The 19,358-nt window shown below is 37.7% G+C and overlaps 1 protein-coding gene across 6 annotated transcripts in view; it reads right to left on the bottom strand.

Annotated features, from left to right (window-relative positions):
- The window catches only part of cadm1a (cell adhesion molecule 1a), a 384,640-nt gene extending 365,629 nt beyond the window's left edge, over nt 1-19,011 (bottom strand). For 2 of the 6 annotated variants that reach the window (XM_017419886.3, XM_017419882.3), the window contains exon 1: nt 18,771-19,010. In XM_017419886.3, coding sequence (XP_017275375.1) covers nt 18,771-18,843 — 73 coding nt within the window. In that variant the 5' untranslated portion in view covers nt 18,844-19,010. Of the gene's footprint in view, nt 1-18,770 lie in introns of all 6 variants that reach the window. The other 4 variants (XM_017419883.3, XM_017419887.3, XM_017419884.3 and 1 more) reach the window with 4 other exon arrangements.
- Between the last annotated feature and the right edge of the window lie 347 nt (nt 19,012-19,358).

Consider the following 19,358-nt stretch of genomic DNA (forward strand, 5'->3'; position numbering starts at 1 on the left):
TTGTTGCAGGTTTGTAAGCTTTTTGTGGCAGGATTTTAGAGAGAAACTAAAGTAAAAGCATGAGAGGTTGGTTTGCTCAGTTAAATGGCAATAAAGTTTGTTACAGATAATACAGAGAAACCAACTGAGCAGCAGGGTGTTTCACTTCTATATTGGCTGATGACACAAGAACTATTAAAGAAATAGTGACCAACAAGTGTAATTTAAGTTTAACCCCGACCCAAAGAGCCAAAATGTACAAGCCCATAAATACGTTCTCTCTAAATTCCATTTTAACAAAGTTCAGTTGTTCCAACTGCTCATTAATTTGAGTGTGAAATCCTTAACCCACGATAAAGTAATAGCTTGTACAAACTGAAATCCATGTAATAAATAGCAGCTTGTTCTTTTCCAAGATATCTGTTCTTGACCGAGCAGCTTCAGTGGTGAATGCTTCTCCGGCTTTATGAAGCAATCAAAAAACACAACAACTAAGTTTTCTTTACACTATAGTTAGACACCAATCTGCTTCTAGATTCAGAAAGTCTTGTCAGGATGACAGGCTTTAATTAAAAGACAGAACTGCCAGGGGCATGCAGAATTGTTCTGCATTTTGAATGACTTCTGGCATGTGTTTGAAAAACGCCCATTCTATGGGGGTTGACAAAATAAATTAATCAGCATTCATCAATGTGTTATGCGGCTCACATTTCTATATTATAGCAGAAATATGAGGCCATACAGTATATGCAGAAGGCAGCCAAACAAAGAATTGTGCCCTGGGGTCCTGGGAAGAATTTGATTAGAGCAATCTCATTGAGAAAGAGGAATGTGTGGAATCGAGTAAGATGTGGGAAAAAACATTAAAACATTCAGTCACAAAATAACTGGCCAAACTCTGATCTATGACTCTTTGTTATCAAGAGCTGGCTGGCCTTTAAAATGTTCTAGTTAATTACAAGATGTTCAGCAACAAACTTTGCGATTTCTCATAAATCTTGTTGTGAAATGTATAAAACATGCATTTGATCTTTTTTTTTTTTTTTTTTTTTAAAAAGGAGAGGTTTTTGGTCAAGAAAAACATCATGACTAAAAGAAACTGGAGCAAAACATCAAATTCTATACGCCTGACTTACCACTTAAGAAAAATTCCTACCAGGTCACAAGTTTTGCATTCTATATGCCAAACATCTATTCATACATAAATCAACAAAAACAAGATTTTCTGCGGCACTTTCCACGCAATACAAGGCCTTCCCTTGTTACTTTAGCGTGATAGTGGGAGGATAATGATACCTAAAGAAAAAGTTTAAAAAAAAAAAAACTTTAATCCAAGGTGCAGGCACTGAAAGAAGAGTCAGGACACAAAAGTTGGGTGAAGGTTTTTGCAGTTAAACCAGTCATAAAGAAAGAATAAAGACAACTCCAGAAAATAGAACTTGGACCCAGGGTGACTGAAAAGCTTAAAAAAAACTTTTTACACACACAAAAAAAAAGATCCTGTTTGTTGTCAACATTCTTTTAAGTTCTGGATGCAGCAAAAAAGAAAACGAAGTACAGACCACCTGCTGGACCATTTAACCGAAGGCCAACCATCCCAATACCCCACACTGATGTTCTGGTTCCTACAACCAGGCATGAAAAATAAATACTAGCAGACACATCGCTGTTAGACTGAAAATAAAAGCCATGCAGTACAGAGAACCCTACTCAATAACCCATTACAGAGCAGATATGTAAAGCCAGTTGGAGCGATGCGAATGTGAATATGAGGTTGAAACTATTACAGCGTAACATTGGCACAGACGGGCTCACATCATCGACAGGTCACCAGGCTCCGTAATTCAATCCTTATACCTATTAATGCTCGGTTGCAAGAGTGAGGTGCAAAGCAGGAGAAGACTTCCAATCAGCCACTCAGAAGGCCTGTCTTCTGTCTAACTCTGAGCATGCAATTGCTTTAATTAAATATGAAAATGACCAAAGTCTATTTGGTTCAGTAGCATTTACTAATGAGCTCCTGTTTGCAGAATCTGAGTCATTAAAATAAAATCTATAGAAAGAATGAACAAAACTCAACACAATAGGAGTCATGAAGTGTATGAAATAACTGCAGTTCTGAACCCGCAGGCCTCAGCAAACCCTGCTTTCCATCCTAAAAATTTCAAGAGTACACGTTCCCTTTACAAAATGTTCATCCACTTCTTGTTGCATGAATGCCCAAATAATATCTGGCGTTTTTAGACTGAAGAAGAGCGCTCGCAGTTTTAAATTATTCATGCGACCTCAAATGATTAATGGGAAATATGGTACAGTGCTACATGAGGAACTCAGAGCTCTGCTTTGTGTTGAAGTGAACAATAGGGAATCGAATCTTAAAAACTTAGCAGTGTCGCTGGACTTGCTGTCACAGTCTACTACCTTTGCCATTTTTCCTCTGAAATGACCCGGGCTTGTCATTTTTCCCCCCCAAACATTAATGTGACAACGAAGGAGGCAGGCTGACATGGCCGTTCCACTCGGCCTTTGCTATTTTTGTTCTAAAATGGCGTTCTCTTGTCATCTTTCTGCACATTAGCCTGACAAAATAGAAAGGAGATTGAAGTGGCACCATCTGCGGATGACAAAGGAGGCAATGAATTGATTTTTTTACTGTCTGATGTGCTCTCTCAAACCACCTCTCTTTTTTGTTAAAAATTACTGACTAACAGCGGCACCGTTTGGGAAAATAAAACATGGGATTTTTATACAACCTTACTGTTAGAAGTATGATTAGTGGCGATCGGCACTTAATCTTCAGTGTGCTGCACTTTTTCTACTATGAACTACAACAAATAGGTCAAACAGAAAAAGCATTTGTCTCTTAACCTTAAAGAAGACTATAACCTGTATCCTATATTAAATTATGATGCTAATAGAAAACAGTTCTTTTGAAAAAATAAATTTCTAGTCAGAACATTAATTTTTAACCTAATGGGTGACTGGCACTCAAAAAAATCAGACCCACAATCAAAATATGAGACCGCAACAACATTTGTCTTCTGCATATCTGCAGTTATTGTCTTTGTCATCCAGTCAGGCTGTTTGTTAAAGGAGTCCTGTGCTTTAAAAACAAACTCCCTCCAGGATACAATAAAGTCTTAAGTCTAATTATGTTAGACGCTGGTGCAATTTATTTTATTTTCATGATCTTGAATAAAACAAAATATTTGACTTGTAATCTGATACACTATTTTAAATTGTGTAAAAAAATTAGTTAAAGGGGAGAGAAAAAAAGACTGCAGCTGGTGCTGTCTTCAATTTAAGTGAATCTTTAATGAAATTGTGAAAGATATATGTGAAGAAAGCAGTCAATCACCTTCTTTAGCCTTTTTAAAATAAGTTATCCAAATTAAAAACTGAAAAAAAAAAATCAGTCCAACATGCTAATTCTGAGGGAAGCTTTTTAATTTTTATATTTTATTTATTTTAAAGGATTTCTAGCTCCCATTCAAACCCTGCACCCTCAGCTGAAGAAAGCATTCTTTGGCACAAAGTCGCAATGTTAGAATTTAAAATGATCTTTCACAGAAACACATTCCAGCTGATTCTAAACACAGATAAAGCAAAAACATCAGGCGGAAGAAAAAAAATATTAAAAGGTCAAAGGGGTTTAGAAATGTCAAAAACACTCATTTCAAATAAATATAAAAAAAATGAATGGTAAATTTTAGATCAGGTATTAAGCATGAATTATTTCTGTTTTTAACTTCTCAAATATGTTTCCATAAATATCTGTGATAAAGAAGAAATGCGGGCTTTTATGAATACGTTTAAACTTGTTTTTATAAATACAACTTCTCTAACAGGAAAAGAGATAATAATAATGAACAGTTTAGGAAAAAGGAAGCTTTTTTTTTTTCCTCCCACAGTGTGAAAAAGGTTTCCGAGTTCTCAGGTTTTTATTCTGCTCCCTGTATTGAACAACAAGGATGATTAGTTCCTGAACAAAACCACGCTGAAGCACAAATGGAAGCCCTCCTCATCAGGTACCACGGCATTTATTGATTTGAAAAAAAAATTCTGACAGCCTTCTAAGGGTAATTATTAGCAAAATCATTCTGATGTAGGAGGTAAAACAACCCGTGAGGAGGAAGGCACAAACCTCCAGCAGCGGCGTTCAACAGGTCAGAGCAGACAGAGGGGAACAAACAGCGACTGAGACACTAAGTGGGTCTGTGGGTGGTGGGAAGCACAGGTTTTGTCTCCGATTTCAAATTGACAGTGCACAGCCTCGAATTATAAACCACTGAGCTACTTTTATGTAAACTCAGGATCCATCCCGCATGTGGTCAGCCACGGTCAGGAAATTAATAAAATGCATTCAGAGGAAGAATGGGGACATTTATAACGCCACGTTTCTACTTTATTACACTGCCTTGTTTATACACCAGAAACACACTGGAAACAACTCTTTCTGTGGTCCTCTAAGATTTTATAAGAACATTTTTTCCCCCTCATTTCAGATCATGTAATTGGGTCAGAATTAGAGGTTAACCGATACGAGTTTTTCTATGGCTGATGCCAGTTTTTAGAAAGCAGGGCAGCCAATTGACAACACTTTTTTTGGACCAATGTGCATTTTCCTTTTACAAATATAACTACTTAACTTAAATGTATAATTTAAAATTCTAAGTAAAACTTGTGCACTTAAAAATAATACATAAAAGAGCATTTTTGCTAGCGACAGTAAGCTGCATCTTCATTTTCCTACCTGGTCATTAAGTGTATACAGGCATGGGCGATTGCCGATTGTTTAAAATTGGCCAGTATCGCTCAATTATTTGGTCCATACCTGGATGGAATCAGCTGGTAATTACATATAGACTACATATTTTTCTTCTGTTCGTTTTTCCATATTTGGCTGTAAACTGTTCATATTTTCAGAGAAGCTATAATCAGTTTTATATTGCAGTATGTCACATTGTGGAACCACATTCAGGCTAATTCAGACAGAATTAACATCCTGCTAAGTAGAAAAACAAACATTTCTCTTAGCTTCCAGTTAATTTATGACCTCTGCTGGACGTGGGGATTCAACAAACATGACTAAAAAAAGCAAAAAAGTACAAATAAATCATGAATCCGTTTACAGTCATAGAAACTGTAATTTCTAATGAATATATTTACATTTAATTAAATCTAAGGGACAAAACCAAGTACAGCCTTAAAATGAGGCTTTAAAGCCAACAGCCGTTGTCCCCCTAATGGTTACTTCTGCAAACTTTTAGTTAGCCTTTTCTTCAATAAATACAGAAGAGATGACTTTTCTTTAAAGCATCACAGATAGTTTTTAATGTAAAGTGGAAAGAAAGCGTTCTATCAAGCTATTAAAACTTTGAAAACCTAAACACCCAAAGTCTCAGAATGCACAGTTTACTACAGCTGCCTTAAAAGTGTTGTCTGATAATAGCTCCTCATAAGACATGAATTTGTTGAATGAACAGCAATGAAAAGGGAATCAAATGTCAGGTTAACTCTGCAGTGCCAGACAACCAATCAATACGCAGACAGACTGCTTGACTCGCAACTTCACATCCTTGAAAGGAAAAAAAAGAAAAAAAATGTATATATTCTTATGCGGATTAACTGCTCCTTCACCCATTTTCATTTTGGGCTGAGAAAGTATTAATCTGACAGCCAAGTGAAGCCACACAAATTCTACACACTTCAAAGCAGCAGGAAGCACGTTGGGAACCCCCCCACCACAAAAAGAAAACGAAAAAACAACCAGGTTCAAATATTTTCAGCTGCAGACAAAAACCTCGCTCATTAGGCTTAACATTTTCAATGATCCCTAGAATTTAAACAGTACAAAGTAAAAGGTTTGGACACATTTACCCATTTAAAATTAATGAGTAGGTACATCCAAACGTTTGACAAGTATTGTATTTCTATAGATCGACTAAAACTCTTCTGCTGCTCCAAGTCTTTTTACTCAACAGGTATCAATTCATCACACCGACTTCATCATCCCCATCAACGCTTTTAAAATCTTCTGTTTATATTCTAATTTAATTCAAGTGTTACTACATTATTTTTAACTCCATAAAGACAATAAGGCAGGTTAGGTTTACACTAAATTTGTTTAAAAGTTGGATTATTTTGAATAAAGCATCAAAGCGTAAACACTCAGAGAACCTGTAATAGTTGGTCCGATTCAGTCTCAGGAAAACGTTGCTCAAAATCCAAACAACAACTCTGGGTTTCAGGTATTGTCATTCATTTAAATTCTTAGAGACCAAAGTGTGTAAGCACTTTTCAATGGATAATTTAGTGCCTATTACAAAAGTAAGTTTTTAAAGGAGGTTTGCTTGTTTTTCTTCCTAAACGGTTAAAAAATAACCAGAAAAACACACAGCATATTTGGAGCTACCAAAAACAAATCAGAAAAAAAAAAAAATGCACCTCCAAAACTGAAAAGTTAAATTCCACACTATCTGTTCTTACTGTTTGACAAATATTAATAATAATAATAATAATAATAATAGTGTGCTTTGATATTAAAAACATTTTATGATTTCTGTAAATGTTACAGCAGGCACACTACAGGCTGGCACAGAAAATATAAAACTTTAACTCAAATTTAGCACCACTTATTCACAGATTTTAGAAGAGGTCCATCCTCTGAGCAAGTTGGCTTGAAGAAGAAAGCGGTGCTGTTGTGCAGGGCATTCCACCAGAGGTGCTTTGAGTCAGGCAAAAAACAAAAAAACATCCTTTATAGTCATTATCAATGAGATGTTTGATGCCAATTCTTACAAACTGGGCAAAAACAAAAAAAACAATTACGGATGCCAACTTGTTTCTGTTTCTATATATTAGTTGGCAACAAATCCTGACAAAATTCCAGCATCAAGAAAAGTAAAATCAAGAACTTTTGTTAAAAAAAAAAAATCTCTACATTTAATTTCCACCAATAGCATTTACATTTCTGCAGTTACTGTTTTTTATTTTATGCCCAACCCAATAAATCTATGGGGTTGCAGCACCACAGGGAACATTATGGCTACCATGGTAATACATGATCCATAAATATAAACTCTTCACACATATCCTGCCATACAAATAATCCATGCACAATAAACAGTGAAGTGTTGAGCAGAAGCCTTACTGTTAATAGAAACTGAATACATCACGGTTTGTCACACTGTTAACATTATTATCCAATTTCATTTTCAAAAGTATTATCCTGGAATGCACACTTCCCGACTGCAGTGTCAATTGATGTCAATGCCGTCCCTGATGAAAACAAAATATACTGAGTTTTACATGAACTGAAGTGCACAAAGTGGAAAACAAAACAACCCTGGAAAGTACAGCTCTTTCCACAAAAAAGAAACTCAAATTGCGGCACTAAATGAAACTAATCTGTACTTCACGTCCTTACAATCTACAGTTTCTGATCAAAGCTGGGGCCCCGTTGTTCTTTAGTCAGAAAGATTTTCCTCTGCATCCTCCAACTAGGACACAAAGAAAATTAGATGGTTTGTTATTGTGCTGTGGTTGTCTGGCATTAGTGAAGAATATATCAGTCAAGACAGGGTTACAATAGATGAGACAAAGGACGGAGCTGAGCACAGTGGGGAGACATGATCCAGTTCCACAGGAGACAGTGAAACAGCCTGAAGGGTCTCATCAGAAGCAAATTCACCAAAATGTAATACAAGCTGGAGTGTTATGTAAAATGAAAGATGGGAGAACCCCGATCACCCAGGCCTACTGTGCTGCAGAGACTGATGCATACCTGCATTGTATTCAGAAGGGCATTCATTTCCCCTCCAATGATTACAACAAAACACGAGCTGTATTGTTTATTTGCTTGAAAGCACAAATGATCTGCATTGATTCCCTATTCATTTATTGTTGAACCCAGCATTGTATCAATGAACGCAAGCAAAATGGGTTCCAATTACAGCAAGCGATGCCTTTTTTGTGAGTGCAAGATGATGAAGGCCTCAAACTGGGAGGAAAGGAACAATCAAAGACCACTTATAGCCTTTTGTGAATTCAAAAACTGGAATGGAAAACATTTCATGCTGTGACTCTCAGGGCTTCTCTTGGGACTGCAGATAGGGTTAGTCAACCATACAAACTTACCATCAGAGCAGCTTCACTGCCCATATGGCTCTACACATTATTCAGAAAGATTCAAACGATCAATAAAGAATATATGCAAAATACAAAACAACATGATTGGGCACTTCCTGGTTCAACTCAGAGGTTTTGAAAGCTCTTTTACGGTTTACCGAACAGCCGTAGTAGTGTGACCTACAAACTAATACAGAGCAGGTACAGTTTTTGTCACCAAAACATCTGATCAGTCCAGGCATGAACAAACAATATCTGGAGCAGCTGTTTAGTGTCTGGCACTGAACTGTTGAGAACACATCCTCTAATTTGTGGGTATCTTGGTTCCAAACAGAGAATTTTAGATCACATCAGATCTGGAAATCTTAGGGACTTGGCAGATGCCTCAGAAACCTGTTCTTATATTATTCTGTAAAATTTACTGCTGTTCAACAGAGAGCTCTGCAACTGTGGGGGAGTTCTCGTTGCATGGTAGAGGATGTGATTGGTCTGCCGAGATATTCAGGTCGGTGAAAAAGGTTCAGGTTACACCCATGTTATGTCAAGATGCAGGTCTTCTCTACAGACTATAGCATCATAACAATACAAACCGTCCTACTTTACAAGTTCCTGTTCTTAAGAAAAGCGAGGCAATTTATCCATCAAGTTCACCGACTTATGACTTTCTAGAATAGCTACAACTCTTGGTATAGTTGTCTAAAATTCTAAATATACTTTACTGAAGTTTATTTTTTATCAAATGTAAAAAGAAAACATTGTGATAACATTTGATCTTTTCTGTAATATTCTTCACAACTGCAGAACAGTCTTATTAAAACAAATATCCATCCATCTTCTCTGTAAATATTTGGGGGCTTATGGTTTAATTATGTCAAAAAATGATGTCTTTATACATGTCTAAACATGTCTTTATTCAAAAGGCTAAACTTATATTTAATTAGGTTTTTCTTTAAAGTACTTCCAAGCAATAATGCTGCAATAAGAACTATAATCCCAATCATATCTAAATACGGTCTTATGAAAGTGTTTCAATTAAAATGTTAAAATGCAAAACTTAAAGCAAAGTAAATTGTGTTGCCTATCAGAGGGGGACACAGAAGGACTGTTTCCTTGTGTCAGATGCATGAAGCAAACCCACCTGCCGAAGGCTGCTCTCTGATGCTGCCAGGGTTCCTGCAAGTGCTTCAGACTGAAAGCCCCTTCCTCCATTTTAGTTTTTCCCCCTCTTTTTACTGTTTCTTCTTAAAAGAGAATAAAAAAAGTCAAGTTGAGTGAAAACACTTTGCTTTTAAGGAGGATCTCAGATGCTTGAATGCCTGTTTCTGACTGACAGCTCGCTGATGAAACTGGCCTAAGAGCTGATTGACTGAAAGCAGCCAAGGTCTGCCAATCTTAACCCACCAATCTCATTGAGTTTATTTTAAGGAAATAATTCAATTTCAACCAGGTTTTACATTTGTGTTGGTTTACAATAGAACAGAGGGTGAAAAACGACTGGAATCCAGCTGTTAGAAAAGCTTCAGCTCCTTAAATCCATGTTAGAACTGATATAAGACGAAGACTCGGAGCAAACTCAACACTACTCCCCCTAATTAGAGATAGACCGATTAATCGACCGACTGATTTTAAATAGGACGATATTGTCCACTTAAAAAAAAAATAAAAAGGCAAATCGGCCATCCCTGTGCATAGTTGTTCAATTACCAAGTAGGAAAAATAAAAATGCAGTAGCAGCTGCTACAACCAGCCCTTTTTTTAATATACAGAGAATGTTTTTCTTTGTATTATTCTTAAAAGTAGGGGTTGTTTAATATTTAAGTTAAAGCAATCATTGTTATGGTTTTGTGAAATCAAAAATCCATATTGGCCAAAAAATAAGCTGTGTTGTTTACCAGCCATGCCCCCTGTAAATTATATTTGTTTCACTGATTTATTGATGTTAAGTTTTAAATACATGTCTATTTAATCATAATAATCAGTTCAGTATTAACCAGTTTAGACCTGAGGAAGCTTGGATTTTACCAGTAGGATGAGCTTGACTGATCTACATCCAGTCAGTTGTGTGTCAGCAGACGGGAAAGTCCTGATTACAAGAAATAAGTCGAGACTGCGGCGTAACTCAGCAGAAAATCCCAGGAAATATTCCAAGCCTACTAAGCTGTTAATCCAAAGACACTGCACTGTCAGCAAGATGGACGATCTCGGTCTCAACTTTGTCATCTTACCGAAACGTGTGTTTATATAGATGACGAATCACAGCGCGGCCAATCACAGTATGTGTGACAATGACAAGCGAGCTGTGGCAGCGCGGCAACATGAGCAGAAAAATTAATAAATAAATGAAGTAAATCCAGCTCAGAGATGACAGCTGCGGTGACTTTATTTCATATGGGTTCAAGACATTACCAGGCTCTTTTTGTAAATGACAGAAAGGAAGAGAGGGAGAGGAAATTGTCAATGGGAGAAGACGACCAACCAGGAAATTATTCTGTTTGAATCAATTGTATAAGGAAGCGATAAAGAAGTTGTCTTTCTATAGAGTAATTTTACACCAGAATAGGTTGATGTCCTAAATGCAAATTGAGAGCTGAAGGGGCACAAACATCTGTCACAACAAAATCCCTCCCTGTCAAACAGTGTGCAGGACACACAGTTTCTCACAAAAAAAAAAAAAAAACTAAACCCTTAGATAAAGAAAAAGAAATTACCACTTTAAAGTCTAATTTAGTACTGAGCCTCCACACAGTCTGGGGAAGAAATAAAAAACTCAATAATAAATCATTACAAGTTGGCATATTTTTGTCTCCAACATGGGTCAAGCTCCAAATTACTGACTGTGTTTTCCACTCCACATCTACAATTTGTATTACAGCTATTTGAAAAAAAAACAAAAAAAAAAAAACATGCTATTTTAAAACCCTGAGCAGCTTAGTGAGGCAATTTGTGTGTACAAAGAAAAGCTCATCATGATATACCTAAATAAAAATATAATAAATATTTATTTATTTATTATGTTTTACCCTTTTATCCATAAATAAACCACTGCCTTGCAACATTCTCCTTCTGTGATTTCAATGAACTTGTCTGGATTTGTTTTTTTTGTGTACTCTTGCTTGAGGCCTCAACAAAACAACTCTGAAAGTGAATAGCATTTGCATTCACCTTTTGGGCATTAACATTATGTAAATACTAGTATAAATATTTAATAATCGCTTCAATTTGACTCATTTCACTTGTTTCGTGGTCAGGCTGTCAGGCTCGGCCTGTGGGCTGCTTTCAGTGAGGCAGATTGCTGCCCACGCCCAACCCTCTTAACACCCCTCCCCGATCCCTCAAGAGATTTGGAATTGGAGGGTGCTTACTTGACATCCCATCAGTTGGCGGCTCACTAACAAGTAGGCCATAAACCTTTTTTCTCCTTTTGATTACACTAAGTGCACAGAGGCCAGATGCGACCCAGCAGTCATCTGTTGGCTTGCCAGGAGACTGACGGGGGCAGGAGCCGGAGGAGGACGACGTGGGTCACTCAGGGGTCCCCTCCCCTTCAGGGATAGAGCCATTGTTCTTCATTACAGCAGGACAGACTGTCGGTGGGGTTCAGGACAGCACGTCCATTTTCACACCTGTTTTCCATCACGGGGGGTCCTACCAGCTCGGCTCAGAGCCAAATGACGATATATGATTCAGCTAGCTTCAATACAGCTTTTCTTTGTCACAGAAACAGTCTGCACTCGTTCAGAATCATTAATGATAAAAAAAAAAAATGCTTTTGCAAATGAATGAGGAAAAAAAAACTACTCAGTTGATGGCTTCTATCAATGCAATAAAATCTGTAAAACAGTGTGAATCACAGCAAACCTCCCAATAAAACTCTGCAGCTCTGACAGCACAGTGGAGCTCCTCACTAACTACACAACCCGATGAAACAATAAAAGATGATTCTAACAGTTAGAGAGACGAGCAAAGTGCAGATCTGTGGGTCATAGCCAGGCCTCAATCAGTACATCCACTGTGGGAATATTAACAACCACATTAAAATAACCTACGGTAAGTAAACTAAATGCTGGAGGAAAAAAAAATCTGCATGTGTTGGAAAAGAGCATGGAGGACTGATTTAAGAATTACTTCTATTGTGCCTGATCTGAAACTAATAAAACAACACTGAAAAGATTTGCAGCCTAACACCGTGGCTCTTTGTAGTTGTTCTCAGTTTTAAACATTTAAAAAAAATAAACTGTTGCTTTTAAACCCCTACGTAAATTTGTTTGACCTAAAAAATAAGAACGCCGCGTGTTTAACATTCGTACTAGTTATGCAACAGGCATGTCATCGTTAAATCTGCTCTGTATTACTTCTTCACTAACAAAAATAACATAGCCTGATTTTGCCATGACACATTTTTGTATTTGGTGCTCCTTAGGGGAGCATTTTCACAAGATTTTAGCAATTCATTTATATCCATTCTTACGCAAGATCAGGAAGTGAAACTGCATAATAACTATTACCTCCCTCTCTAATAATAAAAAGTAGTGATTGTCGCACACTTTATTACGAGAAACTCATCCTGTAGCATCATTTTTCAGTCTATGGGGAAAACAGCATAATTTAGTTTAATTTAACAATAGAGTAGCTAAAACCAGCAAAGCACTAACTAAAAGCAGCAAAAACTGAAAGTAGCAAAAGGCTAGTTAAAAATAGAAAAAGATTAGTTAAGCTGAAAGTAACAAAAGTCTGGCGAGAAACTAAAAGTATCAAAGGAAGACTTAAGGAGCTAAATACTAAGAAAGGCTAGGTAAAAACTAAAAGTAGCAGAAGGCTAACTGAAAACTAGAAGTAGAATAAGAAAATCAAAAGGAGCAAGTTTGCCAAAGCAGATTGCCCTGAAAATGTTTTTAAAGAAATGTAAAAGCTTTCAATCTATTTCTATGAGGAAAATATGTTGAAGTTCAATCATTTGAAAAGTGTGTAAAAGTTACAAAACCTAATAAAACCCACCTCCTGAGTGAGCTGAACATTTTGATCTATGAATGGCTAGAACAGCAGAAAGTTAGCAGCAAAAAAAAAAAAAAAAAAAAAAAAAAAAAAAAAAACAAGGCAGAAAAGCACTGAATGCTGAATTAACATTCACTCAATAATGTGATTTTGGATAAAAAGAAATCACACAAAAGCAAAAATAAAACATCTGGACAATGCCAACATCTCAAAAATATAAAAAGCCAGTTTGTTCAGTACCGCTTAAAAAAAAATTGTTTCTTTATTATGCAGATTGTAGAATTCAGAATATGAGCTGCTCAATAAGAAGATACTGACTGCCAAAAAGCACTTTTATTTGGACACTTACATTCCCCTTCTGTTTATAGCCCAAGTAGGCAAGTTTTGATTTTATCAAACAAACAAAACTACACAATTATGTTTTACCAATAAAAAGAAAATGTTAGTTAAAGCTCCACAATACTTTTTATCCAATATTTCTAAAACCTTTTTGGTTTAGTCCATTCATCAACATGTAGTTCATTCTGTTTGTGTCCAAATGGTCAGAGAGTAAGAAAATCATTGCGTTCAACCTTGAAGCCTCCCTAGTTAAGAGCGCGAAGCTGAGAGTTCATGCACTTTTAAGTTTAGATGTCAGCAGTAATGTAGCAATAAATAAAAATATATGAAAGCAGGCCAGGAACCAGTAGTGTGTCCGCTGTATAAATCAAGCTGTCAGCTCTGCATTAATCAAGGCTTCGCCCTCCACATTAATCCATTTGCTAAAATGTACAGTAGGCTGTATATCAGTAAAAAGGTGCGACAACAATGTCAGCATAAAACAGTCGGATTATTTCCACACATATTCCAAAGCTATGCAGCAATACGCTCCAAAAGGGATCCGTTTCCTTTCGTTAGCTCCGTTTCTGAAAGGGCTCAGCTTGAAAAACAAGCAACTCGAATTCTCTCAGTGTCCGTCAACACACACACAAAAAAAAAAAAACATGTTGGATTATCTAGCGAAGATTACATCTACACACGAGGCAGAACTAATGCTCTTATCCAAGCATAATCACTAGCCAAGATCAAACACAAAGGAGCATGTAAAAACTGATATTAAGGTCACACTCCAGTCAGAAGATAAGACTTCTTCCTGCACTGACACACATAACAGTCCCAGCTAACGCCTGCGCGACCAGACATGACGCGGCCTTGTTTATGCTCTCTGTGATAATTGGTAGATTGTCAAAGAGCCTCAGTAAGCTGATGGTCAGACAGTGCTGTGTTAGCACTCTTTAATAACACCTGTAAGGCACCATCCCCTGTTGCTCTAAGCTGATAATCTGCACCACAGCCGCGCTTAATAGATCCATAAAGGAATTGCATACAGGTCCTTCAATTGCACTGATTCTACCTGCACAAACTTACATTAAAGGAATTATTTCACTTGTGAAATCAGGCAAAATGTTTCCATGAAAACAAGCCTAAGCTTTAATTTTATGTAGAAGCCAACTTTATGGCTGTGGTGTGAGTGTTTTATGACAATAGGCTCAGGGTTATAAAACTGCTACTTTTATACCACAAAGAGTGTCATCTAAGTTTTCATTTCCAGCCTTACCAAAACTAAAGCTGTGGTCATCTTAACACAATTATATACGCCTCTGAATTTAAACTTTTCATTTTCATTTGTGTGATTTGATGAATACAAGTTGAGTTTATGCACCAAAACAAAACTAGGAGCTGAACCTGTAAACAAAATGAAGAAACGCAGCTGTTCAACTTTGAAAAAAGGTACTCGCTGCAAACTATGAATTCAAACAAAACAAAAACATATGAAACAGTGCAGTTTGAAAGCGTTTACTGGACTAGTTTTCTAGATATACTGATATGCAAATCTGAAATGCAGGTTTGCATTCATTGTAAATAGTTACTAAACAAATCTGAACATAAATACAGTAAGTACAAATACATCCAAACTGTCAGACTTCTCCATCCCATGGCTCTTCCATGCACGTCACCATTGTTCACTTATTTTCAGTCCCTTCGACTGTTTCCAGAGGTAAACAAACACATGTGGTAGCTGGCAGCCAGTATCAAATCATGCTTAGTAATTTTAGATTTAAGGACAAATTAGCCTCTAATATTTTTAAAACATTTCTCTTTCTTTGTTTTTTTAATCAGTGTTCATGACATTGCAATAAGTACTTTCAAACATCCACATTATAGCAAAACTAGGTTTGATTCTATAACAAGTTCCACTCCAGGTTTGGAGCTGTGTGTATCAAGTCTGTCTTTATTCAGTCATTGAGAGAACTCACTGGCATCAAAGTTATAACAGAGGCAATGCCCATCTTGGGAAAGGTAGGAAACAGTCAAAAAGGTAACTTCAAATCATAATTTCCTAAGCTCTTTCTTCTTCCCTAAGCTCTTCGAGGAGAGGTGGTTGGAGAAATTCAAAGGACTCAAAATAAAACATGATGCAATGAGAATCTGATCAGATTAATATCCCCAACACATACTCAACAACACTACCTATTGCTCAAGATTTTTGTCTAAACTGTTGGCTTCACAGTAGGCTGATAGCAGATTTTCTCATCAGCCACTGAATGGATTTTACTGAAACTCTCAAAAAGTAGGACGGTAATAGCGAACCATCCTTAGCCGACACAAAAATGACTATAACTCGAGTCAGTTCTACAGATCTTGAGCTAAAACTTGGTAGTAGCTGCACCACAGGCATCCTCAACACATTCTCATCTCAGAAACTCATGTGCAAGAAGTCATTTTCAAGGTTTGATCAAAATGGCTACAACTCCCATCTCGTCTCAGCATAAAAGGATCTTAGTTTAAAACTTTGGTGTAAAATGCAGCACGTAATATGCATTACTTTAAGGAACGCTCAGCCTTTAATTTACCATGTTAATCCTGATTAGTAAAACTGCCACTTTAAAAGATGAAGTTGCAAAGAAACGTGGAATGAAACCATCTCCTTTCACAAAGGATGCCCAGGAGGTTATAAAAAAGTGATAAAGTACCATTTCTTAGCATCCAGGGAATTCAGCCATGGCTTCCACCTACATAAATACTTCCGGTTCATTTCCCTCAGCTCACAATCATTTTAGAAGAAAAGGCACAGAGTTCCTTTATTCCAGCCTGTACAATATTAGCATTGTTTTCCCCGCCCCAGGTGATTGGAGCACGGCGTCCTGCGTGTTTCAGCCGTTTTCCTGCTTCAACACACCTCTTTAAAATGATGGGTCAATAACAGCTTTCTGCTGAACACGTCCAGAACAAGCAAGAAAGTGGACCGGCACAAGGAAAGACGGAAAAAAAGCATGCTCACTGGGTTTGTAATGAAAAATCTGCAACTTCACAGGTTAAAGTTACTCACTGCAAAATCATGCTCACCCAAGGAAAAAAAAAAAAAAAAAGGGGACTGAAAATAAGTCAAACATTAAACTTCCTGACTATATTTGTTCAACTATTCCAACTACGGATGGCATAATGTAGGTCAATCATGTGACTCAAGCTTCCACATGGATTTTGGTGGATTCAGTCAAGTGCTTTGTTTACACGACTGTGGACCCGCATTACAGAGCTGTAATAAATGCGTCAGGAGAGTAAACTCTTTCAAACTGCACCATTTCACGTCGCTCCTGATAACCTTTGTGACGTTTGATTTTACAGTTTTTGCAAAGAGTAGCTTTAATGTTTGTTTGTTTTTTTAAAAGAAATGTTCAAACCAGAACGGGACTCATTTGACGCTGCTGGAAAACGGGCGTCTTTGTCCTTACTTTTACATTATTTGTATTTTTGGGGGGGGGGCAATGTAATCTTACAGTATGCAGCCAGAAGTGAATAATTGATATGCTTTGTGCAAGTGCGCCCTGAGCTCTGTGTGAAATCAGTGGAGCCATTACCATGAAGGTAAAGCAGCACTGAGCACTGTCCAAAGAACAACAGAGGCTTGTTTACTTTCTGCTGCTTTCTGGAACAGAGTCGCCGACTCGCTGCAAGACAAATAACAATAATGATAACAATAATAACGCATATTATGCATCCAATTCAGTGGATGAAGCTGGATCAAGCGTTGTGGGTAATCCACAATGTGACAAACGCTGCCATTCTCAGCACCAGACGCTCAGAGCCAAGCCAAGAAAAGGTCCATGTTGTTAGGAACGGTGAATACATTTAAGTTAGTGATGATTCATTATTATACACCCGATGATTTAAACCCAGTGGGCACAGGAAAGGCTGCATACACACACACAGGAAGACTATGTTGCTCAGTAGTTAACCATTGACTTTTTTTTTTTTTTACAGCACAAGGCTTTAACCCGTCTTAGAAAACAGACACTGAGGTAGTTCCGCAGCCCGCCAACTCACGGACACACTGCTCCCAACATCAGCTGCCGTTTCTGAGCCAAAAAATAAAAAACTGCAGTCTTCAACCCAAAACAGCTTTTATCGGAAGCCTAACTGCTCCTTAAAAACCATCTAAACTGGAATTAAAACACCCGAATGAAAGCTTTGATGTTTTCATGCACCGTGCTTCTGCGAATCCAGCTCCGGTTTTAATAATAATTAGAATAAAAACAGCCCAGAGCGCAAGTAAAAAAACTCGGGAATGCGTCTTTCCTCGTCTGGCAGGAGGGGTTAACTTGCATTAAAAAGGCTGTTTAAGACACAATGCGGTTCTCTCCCATGAAGCTTTCCATTTCGGCACGCATTTAAAAGCACCGACTTGATTCACTTGAGATGCACGGGCTGCCCGACTGGCTCCCTGCTACTACAGCTGCCGAACGCGTTCAAACAAACAACAAAAAAACAAAACTTGAATTAAAACACAGACAAGTGCGCATTATGTCGACTGGTTTTTGCGCCGAATTGCTCAAAGACACCAACGTGGTGCTATCACGGAACGAGAAGCGTCCAGTGTTGCAGGATTTCCCCGAGTCTGCTCGGTGCAGTTAAATGAACAAAGTTATGCATGGAGTCTGTTGCAGCTCCGGCGTGTTGGAGGGCTGCAGCATAATGCACTCATATACGCACTGCTGCTCCCTGTGATTTACAGCTCAACACACAACTAAAGTGACCACGCTGAGCAAACAAACTGTTTGGTTTTTTGCATGTCAGTGCGTATGACCTATGCCGACCAAGCCATGGTGTAGTGTGCCATTTGCTTATATATATATATATATATATATATATATATATATATATATATATATATATATATATATATATATATATATATATATATATACACATACATATATATATATATATATAACTGAATTTTCTTTAGGAGTTGCCAGCTGTGAAGCGGCAAGGCGTTTTTAGCCTATAGCCAAATAAATGGTGAGCTGTCTAAAGTGATGTATCGGCTGGGCAGCGCCTCTGTTACGCTTCTTTGGCCACAAAAGCACCCAAAACCTGCGTTTTCTCGTCTTCCCTTCAACTTTTTTTTACGGAGAGGTTCTCATACTTGGTCAACAACATCACAAGCTACGATCCGCACGCTCTGCCGCGCACGTTCAAAATAATAATAAAAAAAATGCTCCAAAAAAAGGGAAAAGAAAGAAAGAAAGAAACAAACAAACAAAAAGAGACACTCCTCCACAGCTACAGCCACGGAAACGTGAGAACAAAAGGCGCACTCCGTGCACACACGGACGGCGGAGTCCTACCTTTGAGAAGAGCCGCTTCGGAGATGAACAGAAAGAGAATAGTCGCGAGAGAGCCGCTGCCAGCGTTCGCCATGTTGGACACCTGCTTCAGTATGGCAGAGAGAGGCTGCTTCACCTACAGCGGGACTCGGATAATGAGATGCGAGGCGGGAGGGAGGGCTCGGGCTTATTCCCACTGGTGATAAAGCGTCACACTCCTCTGTGGATTTGTACAGTTTGGAAATTGCTCACACAGAAATAAGCATTTCAAGCTAGGGCGCCTGTGCGTAATTCACAGCCTTGTCCTGAAATAAATAAATAATAAAAAAAACAAGACTTTAATTGGTTACAGTAGGGGCGTGTCAAATAATTCATTTCACCCACCTGTTGTAGGGAACCCGGAAGAATGTCAGGGCCTGGTTGCAGTTGTTTGGGTTGGCTTTTAGGGTTGGAAAATGGTGGGAATTTTCCAGTTGGACACATGAAAATTAATGGGAATTTAAAGTGTTGAATGTTGGCCCTAGATGGGGAAAATATATATTAGCCTAATTTTGACTTTCATTGCTGTACCACACTGTAAAAAATGATAAACTGTGTGACTTTGACATG

This window comes from Kryptolebias marmoratus, linkage group LG13 (genome assembly GCF_001649575.2).
Source record: "Kryptolebias marmoratus isolate JLee-2015 linkage group LG13, ASM164957v2, whole genome shotgun sequence".
NCBI lineage: Eukaryota > Metazoa > Chordata > Actinopteri > Cyprinodontiformes > Rivulidae > Kryptolebias > Kryptolebias marmoratus.